The sequence below is a fragment of the Lipophrys pholis genome (genome assembly GCF_963383615.2).
Source record: "Lipophrys pholis genome assembly, chromosome: 1".
Lineage (NCBI taxonomy): Eukaryota > Metazoa > Chordata > Actinopteri > Blenniiformes > Blenniidae > Lipophrys > Lipophrys pholis.
The window spans coordinates 41,556,475-41,575,439 of NC_137635.1; the positions used below are offsets into that span (position 1 = coordinate 41,556,475).

Sequence of the window (18,965 nt, forward strand, 5' to 3'; positions counted from 1 at the left end):
AGGTGGCAGCATTTCTCTCCTCACAAATGCTTCCAGAAAACAGACACAGCTCGTGAGTATTTAAAGGTACAGGCTCAACAGCCTGTTCTCAGTAGAGCTCACTAGAGGGACTTTTAGACTGGCTGAAGTTCAGAACCAAGGCTCAATTTGGGGAAACACACTTTAAATACAGTGTTGTCGGACCTCCGACAACCACGTTAAATTGTTGAAAAAGCGCGTGATATGGGACCTTTAAGTCACAACTCATTGTCACTATATGTAGTGACGCTGTCCAGCTACTGTAGCAGAGCTCCGAGCAGTGTGCTGCTTCCAAATGTGAAGCACAGGAAGGACTAACTGGTGTGTTTTCATGTGGTTGTCCATTGTGTCACGGCTGCACTGACTTCGGTATCAGCGACTGTGAGGATTTTGATTTCTGCCGCGGCAACAGCGGAGTTGCTATCGAAGAGCTAACCTTTCTAACGTGTCCGTTCCTTCAGTGGTTGCTGGTTTGGTGCTTCACATTGGTGCTCAATAACCATAATCACCAACCCAAACAACCTCAACTACAAGATGGCTCTCTGTAGAGAAGTAACAAATGTTTCTTAAAAAAGACGAATTGTTTTGATTGTAATCTTCAGTCACTTCAGCGTTGTAGTGAATGTAGACGACTCAGCAGTAATGTACTCCAGCAAGAATCAGTTTGCTGTCCGTTTCTTTATTCGGAGTTTGACTTTAAATGACTGAAACCTGTTAACTCCTGCGGTCTGAGAAGCACCTCTGATTGGGAAAATGTCTGATTACAAGATAAGATGCCTGCTCCTATTGTTGGAACATCATTTTGAATCTTAACGCCTCACTCAGAATAAACGTTTGTAACCAGTCATGAGAAAAAAAAAAAGAAAAAAAAAAAGTACTCATCTCTACTGAAAGCGATCCAGAGGAAGCAATTTGTGTCTGACTGGAAAAAAGGACTCATTTGTACGAACAGTATTTATCCAGCCTCTGTGCATGAAGGTTGATGTCATAACAGTGAATGATTCGCCATTACATCCCATCTTCGATTGTATTTTTTCCATCATGAGGTTCTTTTTATTTTAACTTTTTTTTTTTTTTTTTTTTTTCGTGAGGAAACAACCTTTTCTACCTAACATATTTCTAGCTTTGCATTCAACTTCTTTTTATGTCCAAGACTGCTGTGGAAGGTTTGCTAGCAGTTTGTAATGTAAAGGATTTATTTATACTTTTTCATAGAGAAAAAAACCATGAGACAACCACTGACGTGCAGAACTTTGTAATGTTTACCACTTACCGTCTAGCATTTCAGGGCATCACAGGTCAAGACGCCTTTCTTTGGTGTGTGTTTTCTTATGATCAGATGTGGAATTTAAAAGGAAAAAAAAAACAATAAAAAAACAAACCATCTGTAACTTAAATGTTCATGGGAACAAAATCGGATATTTGTCCTTTCCTCTGTTTGTACATAGGATGTGATCATTGAAATTTATGTACAGTCTTTTTGTAATAAACAACTCATTGAAAGAAACGACTGCGAGTTTTGGTTGGTTGCCCGTGACACATTTTTCTGAAGTGAGCGGCGTTTGAATCATGATGGAACTGATTGAAGCCAATTCAAGTTGAATGTTTATCTCAAACATCAGGGGGTCCATGATGATGATGAGGAGGAGGAGGAGGAGGAGGAGGAGGAGGGATGAAGTCCGGCGGAGCCTCGTACGGGTAGTCTTCAACATTTGTGATGGCGGGAGGTGACGGCTCCACCTGCGACGTGGCTGTAAAGATTCATCATCCCATCATTCTGTTGACATTTTATGCTTTCCTTCAACATTGTTGTGAGTGACCTGAGCCAGGTCATATATATATATATCAAATGAAGAGTTATAATTTATTTGGCCAATTTAAAAAGAAAAAAAGAAAAAAGGCAAAGCAGCTGTACTGTAATGTTTTTTCTTTCTGTACTTTAATTTGATCTGAAACCTCTTGCAATGATTTTGTTTTTGATGATTTTTGATGTTTGATTTCAAGTGTGTTACAGTAAAGTGACCATAAAGAAATAGAAGCTTTGCTCAGAATGTTGTTTTTTTTTTTTTTTTTTTTTTTTTTATGTAAACGGAAGGAAATTTGTTTGGCAGACGACTTTAATTTTCTCATGGGATTATTAATCCGTTCTGATTCTGATTATTTTATTAATGTTTTTTTGAAAAGAATTATTATATATATATTTTTTTTCCCCCTTTGCAATAGTGGTAATACTCAGCTCTGCTGCTCATTCCACAAATGCGTGCTCCTTACAAATGTGATCCCACTTAAAAAGGTGATAAACAGACTTTGATTCATTTTTGGGAACCAAAATAAGACGGTGGAACGACAGTGACCGTCGTCCAGTGAATAGATTCATACGGGTTTGGCTGAATGCGCCTTCACTGACAACTTGTACCTTGATCAGTCACACAACACTAAGGGTTTTTGATATGTTTAGTATGTTTTCAAAGTGTTTTTGGAGAATACAGACGATAAGGAGGTAAAGATGTTTTTTTATTCCTGGTCCGGAGCTATATCACTGTCAACCAGGGTATGGATGCTTCATCTTAGCTATCTTGTAAAGGATTTTATGGCATTATCATACATTCTGATTTTTTGATTTCTGGCTTTTCTGGTTAGTTTAATACCTTCTGATCAGTTTATAGTGATCTTTGTCTCAAGATGAACTGTTACCTGCAGAAATGTGAGAAGGCTGCCGAGAGGACGCTGTCTTCAGCGCAGCCTGGTAGCTCTTATAGAGGACAGCCCCGTACTACACACACACACACACACACACACACACACACACACACACACACACACACACACACACACACACACACACACACACACACGAGACATAACTTCAGTGTTTGCATATCCACTGTCACTGACTGTTACATTGAGCTGAGTTACGGACTGCTCAGTCTGACCTTGGCTATTCTGATGGAGTTGACCCAAAGACACAGCGAGTGCTTCTCATCACAGCACAGGAACTTGGTGTAGTGAGACTCTTTCTGGATGCAGGGATGCTGGAAATATTGAGAAGACAGGGGAAAAAAAAAATACATGTGAAGCAGGTGGTGACAAACATTAGGCTTGCAGGCCAAAACGTTCCCACCAGGCAACGTGTAAATATAACAAAGAACAGGATAAAGTTAAAGCTTTCCTATATAGGACATAACATACACACTGAGACCCAGAGGAACAGTGATAGTGAAGCAGTTTTATCCGTGAAATGTATACTGTGAAAGGAGCATACATGCCGAATGTGGCAGATATTCTGCACTCTGGGAAGCAGCAGGCATTTGGCAACATTAACACTGCAGCTGGATTTTAGGTCTTTCAGCTAGTTTAACACATGAAGGTCTGGATGCAAGAACATTTAAATGTAAAATAAGAGCCCCAAATGGAGGATTCTCCATGGATGATGTTGATATTGCACCAATTATATAAAGAAGTCAAAAGCTTTTATTGTCATTGTCGTAAAAAAAACGAAACAATGAGATTGAGTGGCAGCTCCCAAGTGAGAAACACAGAATGAATACAAATTTGAAAAGATAAAAGATTAAAAGAGGTAGATCTGTGGCTGTAGAGAAGTCACCAATAAAGTGCATAGAGGAAGTGGGTATTTATGAATACAGGATTAGTTTGAGTTGATTTGAGAAAATCCTACTTGTTCAGATTTGGTTGAAGAAAAGCATTTAAGGCAAAGCAAGTTGTTCTCCTGCAGTAACACAAAGAGAACACATTCGGAGTTTACTTATCCAGCATGATGCAGCACTGCACTTCCTCTAATATACCTGAATCATGCTATTTCACAACCCATCTGTCTCATCTTGTCTCCATCTGTTTTTTTCTTCTTCTTGTATTCAGTATGTGTGGCCTCACTAAAAGGTGAAGCTACAATTGTCCATGCTGCACCCATTGGGTTTTATATCCACAGACCTCATAGGCGATATTATCCATATTATGTATCTGGCAGAATGGATCGTAAAATGATTTAAAAAAACAAACAACAAATGCAGCATTTTGTAGTATTGAAATGTGTGCAGTGTTTACTTAAAGCAGCAGAGGGCAGAATATACAAAGCTGCAACTGCACTGTGGACCCAACATGTGTATTTGTAATTCCATCTACAGTAGTGAAGCTGAAAGGTATTTATTTGTACCCACAGGTATTGCTCCAAATGGCTCCTAATGCAAACTTTCTGATATCTTGATATCAGTTGTTTGCAGTGAAAAAGTGTGTGTACCCTCATCACTCCATAATGACCTGGTCATTTTTATAGATATGTTGTTGGAGAACTCAGAACTTTAGGATTAGAGTAGATTATTAATTCTACAGCAAGGAAATTCCAAGTGTTGCGCCAGTGCAGGGGTATATACGCAACATAAGGTAATAAGTGCACAATAGGGAGTAATATGTACTTACTTTAAGATGTACATACCCAATGAAGGCAGTATATAATAGAAGGTATATGAGCAATACTGGAAATATGTGGCTGCTGCAACCTAGAAATAAATTACCCTTATATTCTTTAGGTGCTTTCATGTCCTTTGAATAGCAGCGACGCACGGGGCCCTGCAGTGAAATATGTCAAACCACATCAGCTTTTTAAAAATATTCAGCCTCGTTTATTTTTACCACCACATTTCTTTTTACTTCCTGGTAAGCCTTGTGAAGTACCCGAAGCACACAGTATTCACGTCACATGGAAATGCATGCATAATGCTAAAGTGATGGTTTGTGGACATAAAAAGTAATCTGCCAGTATTTCCTCTAAATGTCATCATTTCACACCAGGTCTCACTATTAGAAGTAGAGCCTGTGTGCACAGTGTTGGAGCCGTGTTTCTAAACTGGTCGTATCAGTGATGTCAGAAATTCACTGATGTTGTAAAAGTAGGATGCAGCGGAAACGTCTGGCACATCAAGAAAAGAAAAATCTCCAGGCGTGTGTGAGGACGTCTGCGAGTTTACTTTTTTTTACTTGATGAGTTCGGAGTGAGGGAATAACATTTTCACCTGCCTCTCAGTGAAATGCAGGGTCACAGAATTCCCACCACATCGCAGGCATTCCCTGCTGTCGTTGTCTAACGTGCCGATTTCTATTGCCGCCTCCTGAAAGTGATGGCGATTAAAGCTGCTGAGCTGACCTTCAGGATGAAGCAGAAGTTGGTGGGAGCTCTGTATTTCTGTCTGTACTTGTGGGCGACGTAGACGTTGACATTCTCAAATCGGATGAAGCAGGCGAGATCGCTGCAGGACTGGAAGAGAGAGACGCGGGGTAGTGTCACGCTGGCAGGCAGAAATGTGGAACACATGCATCGAATCACATCAGTGCTTTTGGGTGGTAATGCCACACATGAAAATAAGTCCCGGTATATATTGCAAATGTCCTGTCAACATGAGGAGATACTGCCGTTCCACAGTGGTACAGTATTTAGGATGTCATATAAATCAACAAGTCAGGCAGTATTAACTCTGGTAGATTGAAATGGTTTCAGGCTTTTTAGCTGTTGTTGATCAAACTGCACTTACTAGATTCTTAGATTGAGGTTTACCTTTTAGATGATCTTCTGATGGGAGCATTGTAAACTGCCAAAGACCTAGAGTTGATTTGAATATGCTGCAAAGATTCTATGTAAAGTAATGTGTGTTTGTAAAAGGGATGCTGTTGTATGTATTTTTAATCAAAAGTAGAAATCGTTCAACGCGCATATTTAAACAGAGACTGCAGCATTATCATACAAGTGATGACAAACATCATGTACATCTATTGCAGGTTGCCTAATTTCTCTCTGTGACCTCTTATCTACAGGGGGGGGAGCCAACAACTGCCTTTCAGCTTCTACTTTTCTTCTGATTTATTATTAAAACTGAGAACACGTGACAGAAAATAATTCGAAGCCATTTGTATTTACTCAGTCATCAAAGACATTTTTTTACAAAGAAGCTTGATTTGTGGGAAGAGATGGAGTTTTTCCCCTTTAAAGCATTCCTTTCATACTTGATTTAAAGCAGAAACACATCGTGTTCACACATTAAACCACACCAACCGAGTTGTTGACGTTCAGCGGACTCCACAAAGTCAACCTTCCTGGAAAAACTGTCGTTTCTTCCACCCCCCCCCCCCCCCCCCCCCCCCCCCCCCCTTTTCATTTCAACTCTTTGAGGTTTCTTGCTCACTTCATTTTCGATCTCCCTCCAGTCAGTCTCTTGTTGACATTATTGTGTCTCATGACCGTCTCGCGTTTGCGTCTTTGTTGGTTCGGTTGTAACAAAATGTCCTCTGCAACCCCGGCTTCACCCATGTGTCCTTGGCAGTCCTGCAGCTCTCGCATGTTTGCCATTTGCACATCTGCCTCGCACAGTTTCGCCTGCATCTATTTCTTCCTGTTGGAGGATTTTTTGGGGGGGGAGTCAGTGTGCAGGCACGGCGTTATTTCTCTTTTATTTTATTTCATTTTTTAGCCATGTCGTGGCAAGAGCATGACACGCCTCTGTTCAACAGCAGTGAGGCTTCAATTCACACAGTTTTGTCTTTATTTCTGCGGCTCTTCGTCCTCCACTTTGAGCCTCGGCAGCACTCAGATGTAAAGCTTTATGGACTTTATGGAGCCTCTTGTCTAGTTTACACCGAGAAAAAGCCCCAACCTGATATTCTCGCTTCAGCATATATGCAGCATCTTTGAGTTGTAGCTGCTCCCAGCGATGGAACTAGTTTCAGCTACTTAATATACATTTAGGTACGCTATTTTGCCAAAAGTATTTGCTCACCTGCCTTCACATGCATGTCACATCCCATTCTTAAAACATAGGGATTCAATTAGGATGTTAGTCCACTGATAAAAAATATTCTACTAGATTTACTGAAAAAAAAGGCAACCTTTCGCATAATTTATTTATGTTGATCAAACAAGATTGTTTAAGCTACTTGCTTTTTTTTTATTTTTTTTTTTACATAAAAAATGGAATCCAAGTAAAATGAGCTTTGTGTTTTTCCTGTCTCAGGATCATTAGATCTGTCTGTATAAACCAGAATGTATGTTTGATGGCTTGTTTGTTGTCTATTTTCCTCTAATACAGCAATATTCTCCACCTTTGTATATCTTCGTTCTATCCGTCTGTGGTGCTTGGGAATGCCGATAACTTATGGGGACTGTCGCATTGGATGCTCTGAAGTACCAAATGAAGCACAGTTATGATGACAAAATTGTGATCAGATGTCAGAGTGCAGTGGCGGCATGCTTTACACCACTGCATCCGACGCTTGGTGATGTAATGCTCGGATGGGTCACGAGGAAATTTCACGGTTGGACGTACTGCACAGGTGGCATCTATTCCACGGTGGAATTCACTGACCTCCCGAGAGCGACCCATTCTTCCACAAATGTCTGTAGGAAAAGTTTGCAAGTCTTGATTTTATACACCTGTGGCCATAGATGTGATTGGAACACCTGAGTTCAACGATTTGGATAGCTGAGCAAATACTTTTGGCATTGTGGTGTAGTTTACAATCCAGGGTTCGGGCCTCTCTGTGGGGTCACCGGATAAATCTGAGGAGATGCAAGATGATTAATGGAAGATGAAATAAGAGAAACTGAGCCCCAAAACACAGATGTGTTTTTAGTTTCTCGGTCCTTTACTTAAATGTTTGATTTTTGCTGAGATCTTTAATCATTTGGACATTCATTGAAATGAAACCATGTGAGGATTAAGAAACATTCTATGAGGAGAGTTGTAACAGAGGGTTTCCTCCTGGGGAAACCGCCCGTCAACTCGACTTGCTCATGCTCGATCATCAATTTGGTATATGTGAGAGACGCTTGGAGCTGCTCGTCACCCAACAACGGAATGCAAATACATAAAAATCAAATCATCAGCAAGGCAACCAAAGTTCTCAAATCACAGTAGGAATGTAGGATACTGAAGCGAAGTACAGTTACTTTGCGTCACTGACCGAATGTTGGTCATCAATCACTATAGTGTGTCTTTTCAACGGCTAAACTCTTTGTTGCTAACGGTTACCAATTTGCCCCACCTTCGTTTTTCCTTTGGGTACGTAGTAGAGGCCCGAGGCCCGGAGCACAAAGTGGCGAGGTTTCCAAACCTTCTTGCCATCTTCCTTCTGATACAGCATCCCGTCAAGGTCAGGAACAATCACAGTACAGCCTTCAAAATTCTCCTGCAGCATAAGGAACGAAAGATGACATGGAGAAATAAAAAATGAAGCGAACCACAAAGTGTTGACGAGCCATGAAGTGGAGCTGACCTTTCTTAGGAGCTCCTTGGCCTGTTGATTAATCCCACTCAAAGACGATTCCTTCTTTTTCCACATGTAAAAAAGCTTCATTGCAAACACAACACGATTTGATTCACTGTTAGACTGTTGTCATTAAATGATAAAAAAAAAAAAAGAAAAAAGGTAAAGAAGAATACACCTTTTAATTACTCACCTGAGGGTCTGTGAACATAATATACTTCTGGGGTCTCAACATGAAACAGATTTTATTCTCACTGTATCGGCTCCAGACAGACAGCGGCTCTACTAAATATTCATGATCCTCAAAGCTTCTTTCTGAAATGTGGCGATACGAAGAAAATCAAAGCCAGAAGCTCTTTGAAAATGTTTGACGTGCACACATACTGATCACTTTAGAGGGTGTCGGCGTGTTTGGCCGTCGCACCAATCTGCAGCTCGGGGTTGGTCTCACACAGGCTCCAGTCGATGCTGCAGTCGCAGTGCGTTTTCTCAAACAGCTTGTCCATCACGTCTCGCACCGTCTGTCGCTCGTCCACCATCAGAATCTTTGAGCTTCCATCAGCCATCAGCACTCGAACGATCATCTGGGAGGGGCGGCATGCTCAGTTAAGTCTGTCTGTGTTCCCAGAATAATAAAATAAAATAAATTTATTTCACCTTTCTCACTTTGGCTTCTTTCAGCTTATCCAGAGCCAGCTTGATTTTATTGGCCTTTGTTTGGGGTTCACACTAGAAAAGTGACATCAAACACTTTAATTTACTTTTCATTTCCATTTTCCTCGTGATTGTTTCAGTTTTGTCGTTGCCTTCTCTATTCCCGCAGATGATCCCGGGGTGGTTGGCGGTGGAGGAAGCACAGTTGCTGGCTCAGATTTCTCATCGGGCGGAGCAGCTCGAGTAGGACCACGATTCTGATCACAAGCGGAAAGTTCTTGCTGGGATACCTTTGATCCCAGATCAGCCACAAGAGCATCCAGGTCGTTATCCTCCAGTTCATTCAGGGACTCCGCTTGGAGAGAGAGGCACAAGTATAAACATTTTACTGCCTGAATAAATCTCTGGGGCCACATTTGTCTGACTGAAGTCTGATCTAACACCAGATCTCACAGCCCCCTCAACAAATTCATAATGTTTTCTCAACACTGGAAAAGTAGAGGGCCGTGTTTGTTTAGTACTCTCACCTCATACCGAGAAAGACCCTGGTTGACGTCTGGGCAAGGGTTTGGAGGAGTGCTTTCCGTGTGGAGTTTGCATGTTTTCCCCTATGTGTGTTTGCGTTTACTCTCACCACCTAGAAACATGCATTTCAGGATAACCGACAACTGTAAATTTCCTCGTAGGTGTGATTGTGTAACCGGTCTGGGCTGTACACTGCCACTGACTTAACATTAGTTGAAGTTGTACAGAAGATGGATGGGTGGATGAAACATTTATGAACGCATTCCCAAAATATGTTTCCTGGATTGTGCCATTTAGAAATTTAAATTTGACTCTTATTACTATCTTATATACACTTTAGCGGACCTTTGGTCTCAGGTCTCTATGGTTAATCATTTATGCAATTAAGTTTTTATGAACTGGCTCCAAATTAACTTCATGATTCTCTATCTGTCACAATTGTTGGGCAGCAACAATCATGAGAAAACCCAGCTTCAATTCTGCACCTTTCTGTGTGTAGTTTTCATGTTCTCCCTACGCCTGTGGCTTCTGTTCTCTAAATCCTAACACGCGCTTGGCAGGTTATTTGTTGTTATTTGTGTATGACACGCCTAACAGTAAAGGTTACGCGGCCATTCACCCACCCAAAGATTACTTACGTCCAAAACAAAATGACTCAAACTTGGATGAAGTGGATCCACCTTGAGGAGATGGATGAAGTCACAGTTTTAAATGGTTACTGCTTATGAATTTGTTATATTAAATCATGTCATGTCATGTCATGTCATGTCATGTCATGTCATGTCATGTCATGTCATGTCATGTCATGTCATGTCATGTCATATTATATTATATTATATTATATTATATCATTCAGTATGTATTTGCTTCTTGTCTAGTATTTCTACGTCATTCGTCTGATGTTTCCACATTGAATTCAAACTGCTCGGCCGAAGCATTGACTCAACATCAAGGATGTAATCTAGTATCCTGATTCTTTTTGACTAATATCTTACTCACCATAAATTCCCCCTCCCGACACCCTGCCACAGCTGTGTTAAGTTACCACACGTTGCCAGCTGGTCAGGGTGAGAAAGTCAGAGTGAGCCTTTCAGAGGCAGCTCCGAGGCTTTCCCCTGACTTTGTCCCTATTAACAATCATCACAGATCGAAGCTAGAAAGGCATCTCGTACAGTCGGGGACAGACACAAGAATGGCATCAGTTTCCTCACCTTACATCGAGGCGCGAGCCGTCATCCACCACAGCCCTCTCAACGTGTATTAAATTAAATTGAAGTTATATTTCGCTCACACTTATTTGGAAGCTGAAGGCGAACATATTTACACTTTACATTCCCAAGTTGTATTCATTCATAAATATTTATTCCTGCAAACTATTTGAAATGCATATTTATGTCACTGTATGCAACTATGTAGACTGTTTATTGGCAACACCATCTGTGAATCATTCACTGCACACTGTTGATCTACTCTTACCTCCTTAAGGTCGCCATGACATTTGTGGACGACAACAACCGGCCTCCCCCCCATTTTCAAACAGAAACCTTATCTCCTGTGAGACTGCCTCCCACTTCTTATACTTGGATAGCCTCTAAGTTTTAGGGCAGTGTGACTTATGGTTATTGGACCTTGCTGGTTTGAATTTATCTGCTTGGGATGAATAAATGATCTGGATGAGCACTCACCATTGACATCTGTAAAACCAATGGAGAAGGTGCTCCCCTTCTGCAGATCCTCTTCTGGTGTTTGATCTGCTGGCATTATACTCTGAAGGGAAGTAAAGCAATGACAACACATCATCAGAACCTTGAGCAGCCTCCAACAATTGTGAGCATTTAAAATATATTTGACTCCGAGGTTTTTGGAGTGATTTCTTTATTATCCTGCACTAGACCATGCTTTTTATTACCCTTTGTGGTAAGAGGAAACTTCATTAAAAAAGAGATACTTATCACAATGTAATGTCAACTTTGGAGAAGAATTTATTCATTTAACATTTCTAAGAAGTGAAAACAAAATGCTGAAGTTGCGTCAGCCTGCGTGTCATCAGGAAAATAGGAAAACTGCTGCATGTTAATTACTAACATGTAGTGCATTTCTACGGGCTCAATCATTCCTTATAAACAAGTTGTGCAGAGTGAAAGCGATGTCTGCAGTTTAGCCTGATGACCGTGTCCGAGAACACATGTGGTTATGCTGGAGCTGCTGCTTTAACACCTTATAGGCCCTTTTCCAACCAGGATGAAAATACTTCTTTTCACCCTTTGCTCCGAGGCACTAAAGCAGGGAAATTGGACCCAATCAAAGCAATGAGCGGAACAATTTAAATCCTTTTTGTTTATGAGATCCTGATAGGATCAGTGTTGTAATCAGATTGCTTTTCTAGCAAACTCTGGTCTAGTGGACTGGTGTTTGTCATTGTGATGCTTTCCAAAGAGGGAATGCAAGCCAAAGTGACAAATCTGCCTCTCTGGTATGCATGACGTACAGCTGAAAATAGATTGAGACCATGTCTTAGGGCTGTGCTCATTTACAGCTTACATGCATAGAGTTGAAGTGTACAACGACCAAGTGCCCCTCAGGGTCCGTTTGAATTGTGTGTAATGTTTCTCTTGGCGAATCACTGTCATATGATGAGCAGCTTATGTGTGCTTAAGAGAATCTGCAGCGAATGCCCTCACTCCGATCCAGATGCGATGACTTCACAACATCTAAGCGTCACCTTACATTTTTCCGAGAAGCTCAGTTTCGAAACACATTTTGCCCGCTGTAATGTAGATAATATCCAGATTAGAAAGAGAGGAAAAAAACCAAAAAAAACTTCTTGTAACATGTTTCTGCTTCAAAAGCGCTGGTGGGAACATTCAGCATGGGGAGCTATAGACCTGCAGCTCATATGGTCGTGTTTTGAGAAAGAATGCAGCCTACCTTTTGGACAGTAAAGGAAAACTTGCCCCATGTATTTTTAGCAATGTTGGTTCAGTGTCAGATCTTCTCCGAAGCAGCCTTCAATTCTGCTTTTTTTTATGAGTATATTGCAGTAAACGTAGACATTTCTATCAGAGGATATGTATTTTTCATCTATTTAGCTTGCTTGACTGCAAGATTAGTAACGAACATGGACCAGTAACATGAAATGCTACTGAAATGAAATCATTGAATCTTGAAAGTAGTTCACATAGTTGATTGGCTTTCTATATGTGAATATTGTTGAAGCCTGAAATTATTCCTTTATTCTGCAAAGGCACTTTTTATTTTCGCCTACTCCTGAGGACCATCCTCCTGAAAACGTTCAGGTACCACAGTCACCGGCTCATGAATGCTTTCACAATGGAAGGGCTACTTTATCCCAACCAAAAGTTTTTGGTCTCATTCCAACTGTGGCTGCCTCGGCCAACTACATCGTTGTTCAAGCGCTGTTGTTCAAGGGGTTGTGATGAGTTTTGTGTCCGCCCCTTAAGTACACAAGTAAGGTAAGTAGCTTCTTCAAAGTTGCTGTACACCTGCTTTGCTAATCAAAGGCGTGGATGTTTTAGGCACTGACTTTGCCGGGGGGGTAGGGCGGTTCCAGTCCCTGAAGACAGCTCATGATATCTTTCCTGCTTGTGTAACTGCAGGCCCTGTCGCTATTATCTGAAGTTGTCTGACTCTTCTGTTTCCGGGGCCTTGGTTTGAACCAAAACCTCAGCCTGACACCAGAGCTGCCAGTGCTGGGCCATCTGCTTGCAGTTTGGAGCCCTTTAGAGCTTCCAGCCATCTGTGTGGATTTTATTGCAACACAACAAGGTGGTACTACTCTTACTAAATGTCTGTCCTCTGTCCTCAGCTCTGGCCGAGCTGAAAAGAAGAAAATGGCATATTATTTTGATGACGGTGTGTTCAGCCTAGAGACCGCTTCCACAAGGTCTTTGTCCCTGGCCAGAGATGCTCTGACCTTGACCTAGTCCAAGAGGAAGCAACACTCTTTCCCACGTCTCTTGCATGTGCTTGGATCTGCTCCCTCTGTAGGTTTGCTGATCGTGTAGTAGAGAGGAAGCTCACCAACACCAATCACTTCATCCAGACTCCCATGGAAACATTTTGCATCATCATTTTTAGGATCCCCCTGACAAATCCCAGAGAGAATGATTGAAGACAGTCAGACAATGAGGTTCAGACGATGTGGTTGTTGATGCTGCTGCTTTGCAGTTTAGTCACAATCATATCATTTGGGTGAGGGTGTCCCTTGCCAGTGTTTTTATTTTCACTCTTCTCTCCTTTGTGCCAGGCTTGGGTGTGTGGCGACTGTTAAATGCTGTCCAGCTGTTGGATCCAAAGAGGCAATCCCCATTGACTGTTGCAGATTGTAATCAGCCAATCAGCTTTCAGCCCCCAAAGAAGAGCTCTCAGCAGGAGTCCCTGGGGCCACTCTTTTGTCTTAACTTCCTGGGGTGGCATACGTAGCTTGGGTGGTAGAGTGGTTGTCTCCCAATCAGAAGGTTGCAGGTTCAGTTCCCATCTATGCCTGCCTACATGCTGAAGTGTCCTTGGGCAAGACACTGAACCCCAAACTGCCCCCATTGGAGTGACAGCGCCTTGCACGGCTGCAGCCTCCAATGGTTTGTGAATGGATGAATGTGATGTAGAGTGCTTTGGGGCTGTTGTTAGCGGAAAGTGAGATCATTTATATATTTGATGAGGTCATGAAGATTTGTCAAAGAAGGCTATGGATATATATTTGGGGTACTCTTTCTATTTTTTTCAAGGTTGCTTTATGTAAAAAAAAAAAAAAGTTGGTTGGTTGGTGCCCCATTTCTATTTTCAGTTTTCTTAGATTGCCGAGTTAGGGGTTTTATTTTATTCTTTCTTTTCTATGGTAGAAAGTCTCAGCCTTGTTTTCTTTACAGAATTTACCTGACACAGATGATCCATCTCACCGATGAGGTCATTGAACATGACCGCTACATCATCCATCTGCACAAATGAGACAAGGGAGTTACATTTTAGGAGCAGTGGAGGAAAGGAAGAAAGAAAAAAAGTTAAGGCACATAGAAGGAGCAACTCAGCAAGATGCATCGGGAAATGGACATGATAAACAATTTCTGTTCAGTTTGAATTATGTTTAGTCATGGAAAGCCGTGAAATGCATTTCATACAACAACTGGCATTTTTGTGGTGTGGGGATACAAACATTGTGTGCAGATGCAAATACTTCGGTTCAGATGTGACAGTTGCGGCTGGAAAAATAAAAAAATGACTTTAGCTTTATCGATGGCTATAAGATTACAATATCATTCAAGGACATCAGCATTGATCTGCAGGGTTGTCACTGTGACTGTGCAAAGGGACAAAGCAGCATTTGATCTGCAGGGTTGTCACTGTGACTGTGCAAAGGGACAAAGCAGCATTGAGTCAAGATCAAATTGTTTTCATTTTGCTCTGCCTGTGATGAAACACAAGTTGTTTTTAATCACCATCCAGCAGACGTCTTCAGGAAATTATGGGCACAGAAAGTGCAGACTGGGCCTCCCTCCACATAATGAAATACCTCCACTGAGTATTTGTCAGTGATATAAATGCTTTCACTTAATCAACAGCAAACCGAGCGACAAAAAACAATGTTGTACTGCTGTGTTCCCACAATAAAAAAAAAAAAGGTTAAAATAATTAATGTGTAATTTCAAGAGTCTTCACTGAGATCAAAGTGCTCAATTTGCTGAAATTGACTGTTTTTTTCTCATATGGAGACGGCAGCCCGCCAGCATTACGATCAAACCTCTCGTTTCATTGCATGTCGACTGGCTATAAAAAGACAAACTGAAGACTGAAGTCTTTATTTCTTGCCAGTTCCTGAAAACATTCATGCGAGTTTATTATCAATAACAACAAAATGTCCAAACTTACATACTAAAGGCAAAGGGTTACACATAAACAAACCAAGTCAGTATCTAGTTTATGACCTGTTTTTTGATTACTAGTCATTTCTTGCGTGTTCCATTATTTACGGGACAGAATCAAACATATACAGGTGGTCACAGTTTTCTCTGTTGAGACATACAGTATTTACCTCCAGTTCTGCTTAGTGAACTTCAGCTCAACTTTGTCGTCCTCTCTCAAGCGTCTCAGTTAAACTATATTTACATACTACTGCACAATCCTAACCTCACCTACATTGACTATTCTCTTTCCACTCATTCGGAGCAGAAAAAAAAATGGATTTCTTTGACATTACAATCTCATTAACAAACAGATGCCAATTTGCATATTTGGCTGACATGAGCCATTTTGGAGAAATGTTTCTTTCGCAGCTAAATGCTCCAATGTGTTCGACACATAGTTTCAAGCTACACTGCATGTGAGTCAGATGGTTTTGTCCAAGTTGCTAGGGGTAAAACAATTCTAAGAGATGTGTGAACCAGTGGGGTGGACGGCAAAACGACAACAGCTGGTTAAAAGACTGAAGTAGGGAAGGTTTTTACTTGTGGACAGAGGTGGCAAAGTAATACAGATTCCTAAATAGATACAGATATCTGTGTTAATTTAAAAAAAACAAAAAAAACAAGAAGAAAGGCCAGGGGCAACTTCATTTAGACCACGCATGAACACACAATATAAGTGTAAAGTTTTACTGCCAGCTGCTTTGATCCTTTTACTGTAACTCTTAAAAGTTGTTTAAAAAAAAGTAATCAACCAGTCATAAGAGTGTAAGAAAAAAACAAAACAGATATTTGTGTTCATAAGTGGGGAGTCAAAGTAAAAAAATCATGAGAAAAACAAATACTCAAATGAAGTACAGATACTCGAAAAATGTACTCAAGTATAATAATGGAGTACAAATACTTATCACTTCTCATGGAGTCTTTTGATTTGCTACACATATTGATTATTCAAACACTATAGCTACAGGAAATGTTTTAAGGTTAATGCAAGACTTGGGGAAAGGTTTAGATTGAGAGCTGTGTTTGGAGCGATTGTCAGTTTATCTGCTCCACTCCAAGAAATGACTTAATGTCTCCTCTGAACATTTGTAACCTAATCTGAGCTTTTCCGTATGAGACAAACGGGTTTGAATCCCGTTTGGACGAGAATCCAGACTGCGAGTTTCAGTGACTGGCTTTGGTGTCTGCTATGGGAGCAGCTGGACAGATACCGAGTGGGTGAATCTATGTTTATCTTTGTGCGAATGCATAAGGAACATGTGTATTCTGTCCTGCACACAGGGACTATTCTGTGTTGTTTGAAACGTCCATACATTTACAGCTTGTCTGTCTTTATTGCTCTTTGTATCACTCATTCGTCTTACTGCACACATCGAAACACACTTGGGAATTAACGTGCGTATAAGCAACTGCAGGCAGGACTGTTCACTCTCATTCTGTGTTTACCCCAGACAGTAAACAGACCATCCATTTAAGTGCGAGGAGCTAAAAGGGGAACGGTAGAGAAGATGGTAGTTGGGAAAGTATTGTTTCCATATGAAAGTGAATTTTTTTTATTTTTTTTGATCGCTATAGTGAACTGTACCTTTGTGGTCTCTCGGGACTTCTGCCTCACACATGTGAAAGTCAGTCGTTACTTTTGTCTCCTGTAACACTTCCATTGAATAAAGTTATGCCTGTTTACAGTATTAATTACAGCGATACCGTATTTACTGTCCCGGTGTAAAACATGCATCACACAACCGCATTAGTTTATCATTTCCATGCTCTCATGTCAACGAGTTGCTGCCGTCTCCGTCTGTGGTCTCACACATCAACAAAATGAGGAGCTGCCAAGAAGCGGACGTGTGGGCAAACAGGCCAGGCAGCCAAAGCCTGACTCCCAAAAAGTCATTTATCGAGTCTCATATGCATGAAAGTAATCACAATGCATTGCTTACTGACAGAGAATAGACATGTTTTTTGTTTTTTTTCTTGTGGTCGTAAGCTTCTTACTGTTTTCTAATTAGTTGCACAACCGTCCATTGGCTGCTGGGAGAGGACATGTGTTTGTCTTAAACAAAGCTGATGTGGTCTTTCAAGTATTTAACTCTTGAAGTGCCAGCAAGCATGCACAGATGAATATACCCTGTGTTATACGTACTGGACTGTGCAACAGTTTGCGTTGAAGCAACAATTTCATGGATTAATCTGGCTATTGTTTTGATTCAACCTACAAACATTTAAGGTAGCCAAAAGTCATAAAGAGCCATGTTCTGTAAAAAAAAAAAAAAAAAACACATTCTGGGGTTACATTAAATGCCAACAAAACAAAATTATGCAAGAACTGAGGCATGCTCACGGTTGATCTGATTTAAGATCTTTTTTTTTCATATCAAGGAACAAAAAATACTTTTGAAAGCAAATTCTCTTTCTATAAAAAGACTACATTTTTAGTAGTTTACCAGTAGCATAGTTGCTTTTTGATGGTTCAACATCAACCAACTTTGATGTCGTTGTTATTTACATTTTTTCATGCTCCTACCTTGTCTGTCTCTCGAGAGCATCAGGCAGCGTGTGTGAACACTTGCAAGCTCACAGCCTTTAAGTAACCACTCTGCAATGACTGTTCTTGTGAAATGAGGAAGCAAATCAGACATTTCTTGTAAAGCAGTGGCATGTTTTTGTATTTCTAATTATGTAACGTATATGTAAAGGACGCAGCGCTCGGCCAGAGATGCACTCACATGTTCATATTTCAGGACTGTCAGCCACACTGGTGTTTTCACTTACTTTGTCTAATTACAGCTCTCCTCACGACTGTGAGCCTGTGCAGATCGTAACTGTTTGACATGTCTTAATCGATTTATCTTGATACATCTGTTTTACTGAGATATCTTGCACTGTTTCAGATTTTAGATAAATGAGGGTCCCACCTTACTCCTTAGCTGTTTCCAGCAGGCCCCGTTAATAATCGACCAGACAGCTGCAGCTGATTCAGAGCTCTGCTAAGATGTCTTTAAACTGTTCATTTAAATGCATTTCTGGCTTGCTATGAGCACTGCACTCCAGGCCTCTCAGATAATCTGGGACAAGTTCAGCCTTTATATACTGTATATATATATATTTTTTTTAATCTTTTATTTAGGATATCTGTTGGGTAATTTAAATCATCTGCATGGGGGAAGTTTTGTATTGCTTTTGGAGCTTCTCTAAAGTAAAGCTAATGTGGTACAAAAAGTCTGCATTGTCTAAACACAGAAAATTGAATTGAACAAAACTGACCATATAAAGTAAAAAAATAAAAAAAATCTACAAAATACATGGACCAGAACAGAGAGTCAGATGCTCTTCCTGTCGCAGTTGGGACTTGAACCCGGGTCCTCGGATACTTGAAGTCAAAACTGAACCAGATGCAACACCAAGGGATGGTCAAGTTATCCATTCATCTCGTATACCAGCTTCATGCAAGAATCCAAGAACTAAACCCACATTAAATCTAGATGGGAAAACTGCATAAATGAACAAATAAACAAGTGTTCATGTTGGAACATATGCACATGTTTTGACTTTTCTTTGGTCAAAGTGGTTTTTTTCATTGAC

The 18,965-nt window shown here is 40.7% G+C and overlaps 1 protein-coding gene across 3 annotated transcripts; it reads right to left on the bottom strand.

Annotated features, from left to right (window-relative positions):
• Window positions 1–1,065: 1,065 nt before the first annotated feature.
• LOC308115750 (amyloid beta A4 precursor protein-binding family B member 1-interacting protein-like) lies at window positions 1,066–17,987 on the bottom strand. 3 transcript variants are annotated; one of them, XM_080473469.1, is made up of 13 exons: window positions 17,908–17,944; window positions 14,359–14,418; window positions 11,151–11,232; window positions 9,093–9,295; window positions 8,953–9,015; window positions 8,711–8,870; window positions 8,480–8,601; window positions 8,296–8,370; window positions 8,065–8,208; window positions 5,177–5,287; window positions 2,952–3,050; window positions 2,713–2,791; window positions 1,066–1,769 (listed from the first exon to the last, which is right to left on the bottom strand). In XM_080473469.1, exons 2-13 carry the CDS (start codon window positions 14,416–14,418, stop codon window positions 1,630–1,632), a joined length of 1,338 nt encoding a protein of 445 aa, XP_080329595.1. In that variant the 5' UTR covers window positions 17,908–17,944; the 3' UTR covers window positions 1,066–1,629. The 3 variants fall into 3 exon arrangements, with proteins under 3 accessions (XP_080329595.1, XP_080329594.1, XP_080329596.1); XM_080473468.1 differs by having other exon boundaries at window positions 8,944–9,015; XM_080473470.1 differs by lacking the exon at window positions 5,177–5,287 and having other exon boundaries at window positions 8,944–9,015; window positions 17,908–17,987.
• Window positions 17,988–18,965: the final 978 nt, after the last annotated feature.

Excerpts from the sequence above, each read along its gene's own strand:
- LOC308115750 (XM_080473468.1), bottom strand. The coding sequence starts at position 14,418 with ATGGATGATGTAGCGGTCATGTTCAATGACCTCATCGGTGAGATGGAT. Across the intron at positions 9,016-9,092 it reads CATCTGCGGGAATAGAGAAG|TGTGAACCCCAAACAAAGGC; the intron begins GCAACGACAAAA and ends TCACTTTTCTAG. Across the intron at positions 8,371-8,479 it reads TTATGTTCACAGACCCTCAG|CTTTTTTACATGTGGAAAAA; the intron begins GTGAGTAATTAA and ends TTTGCAATGAAG.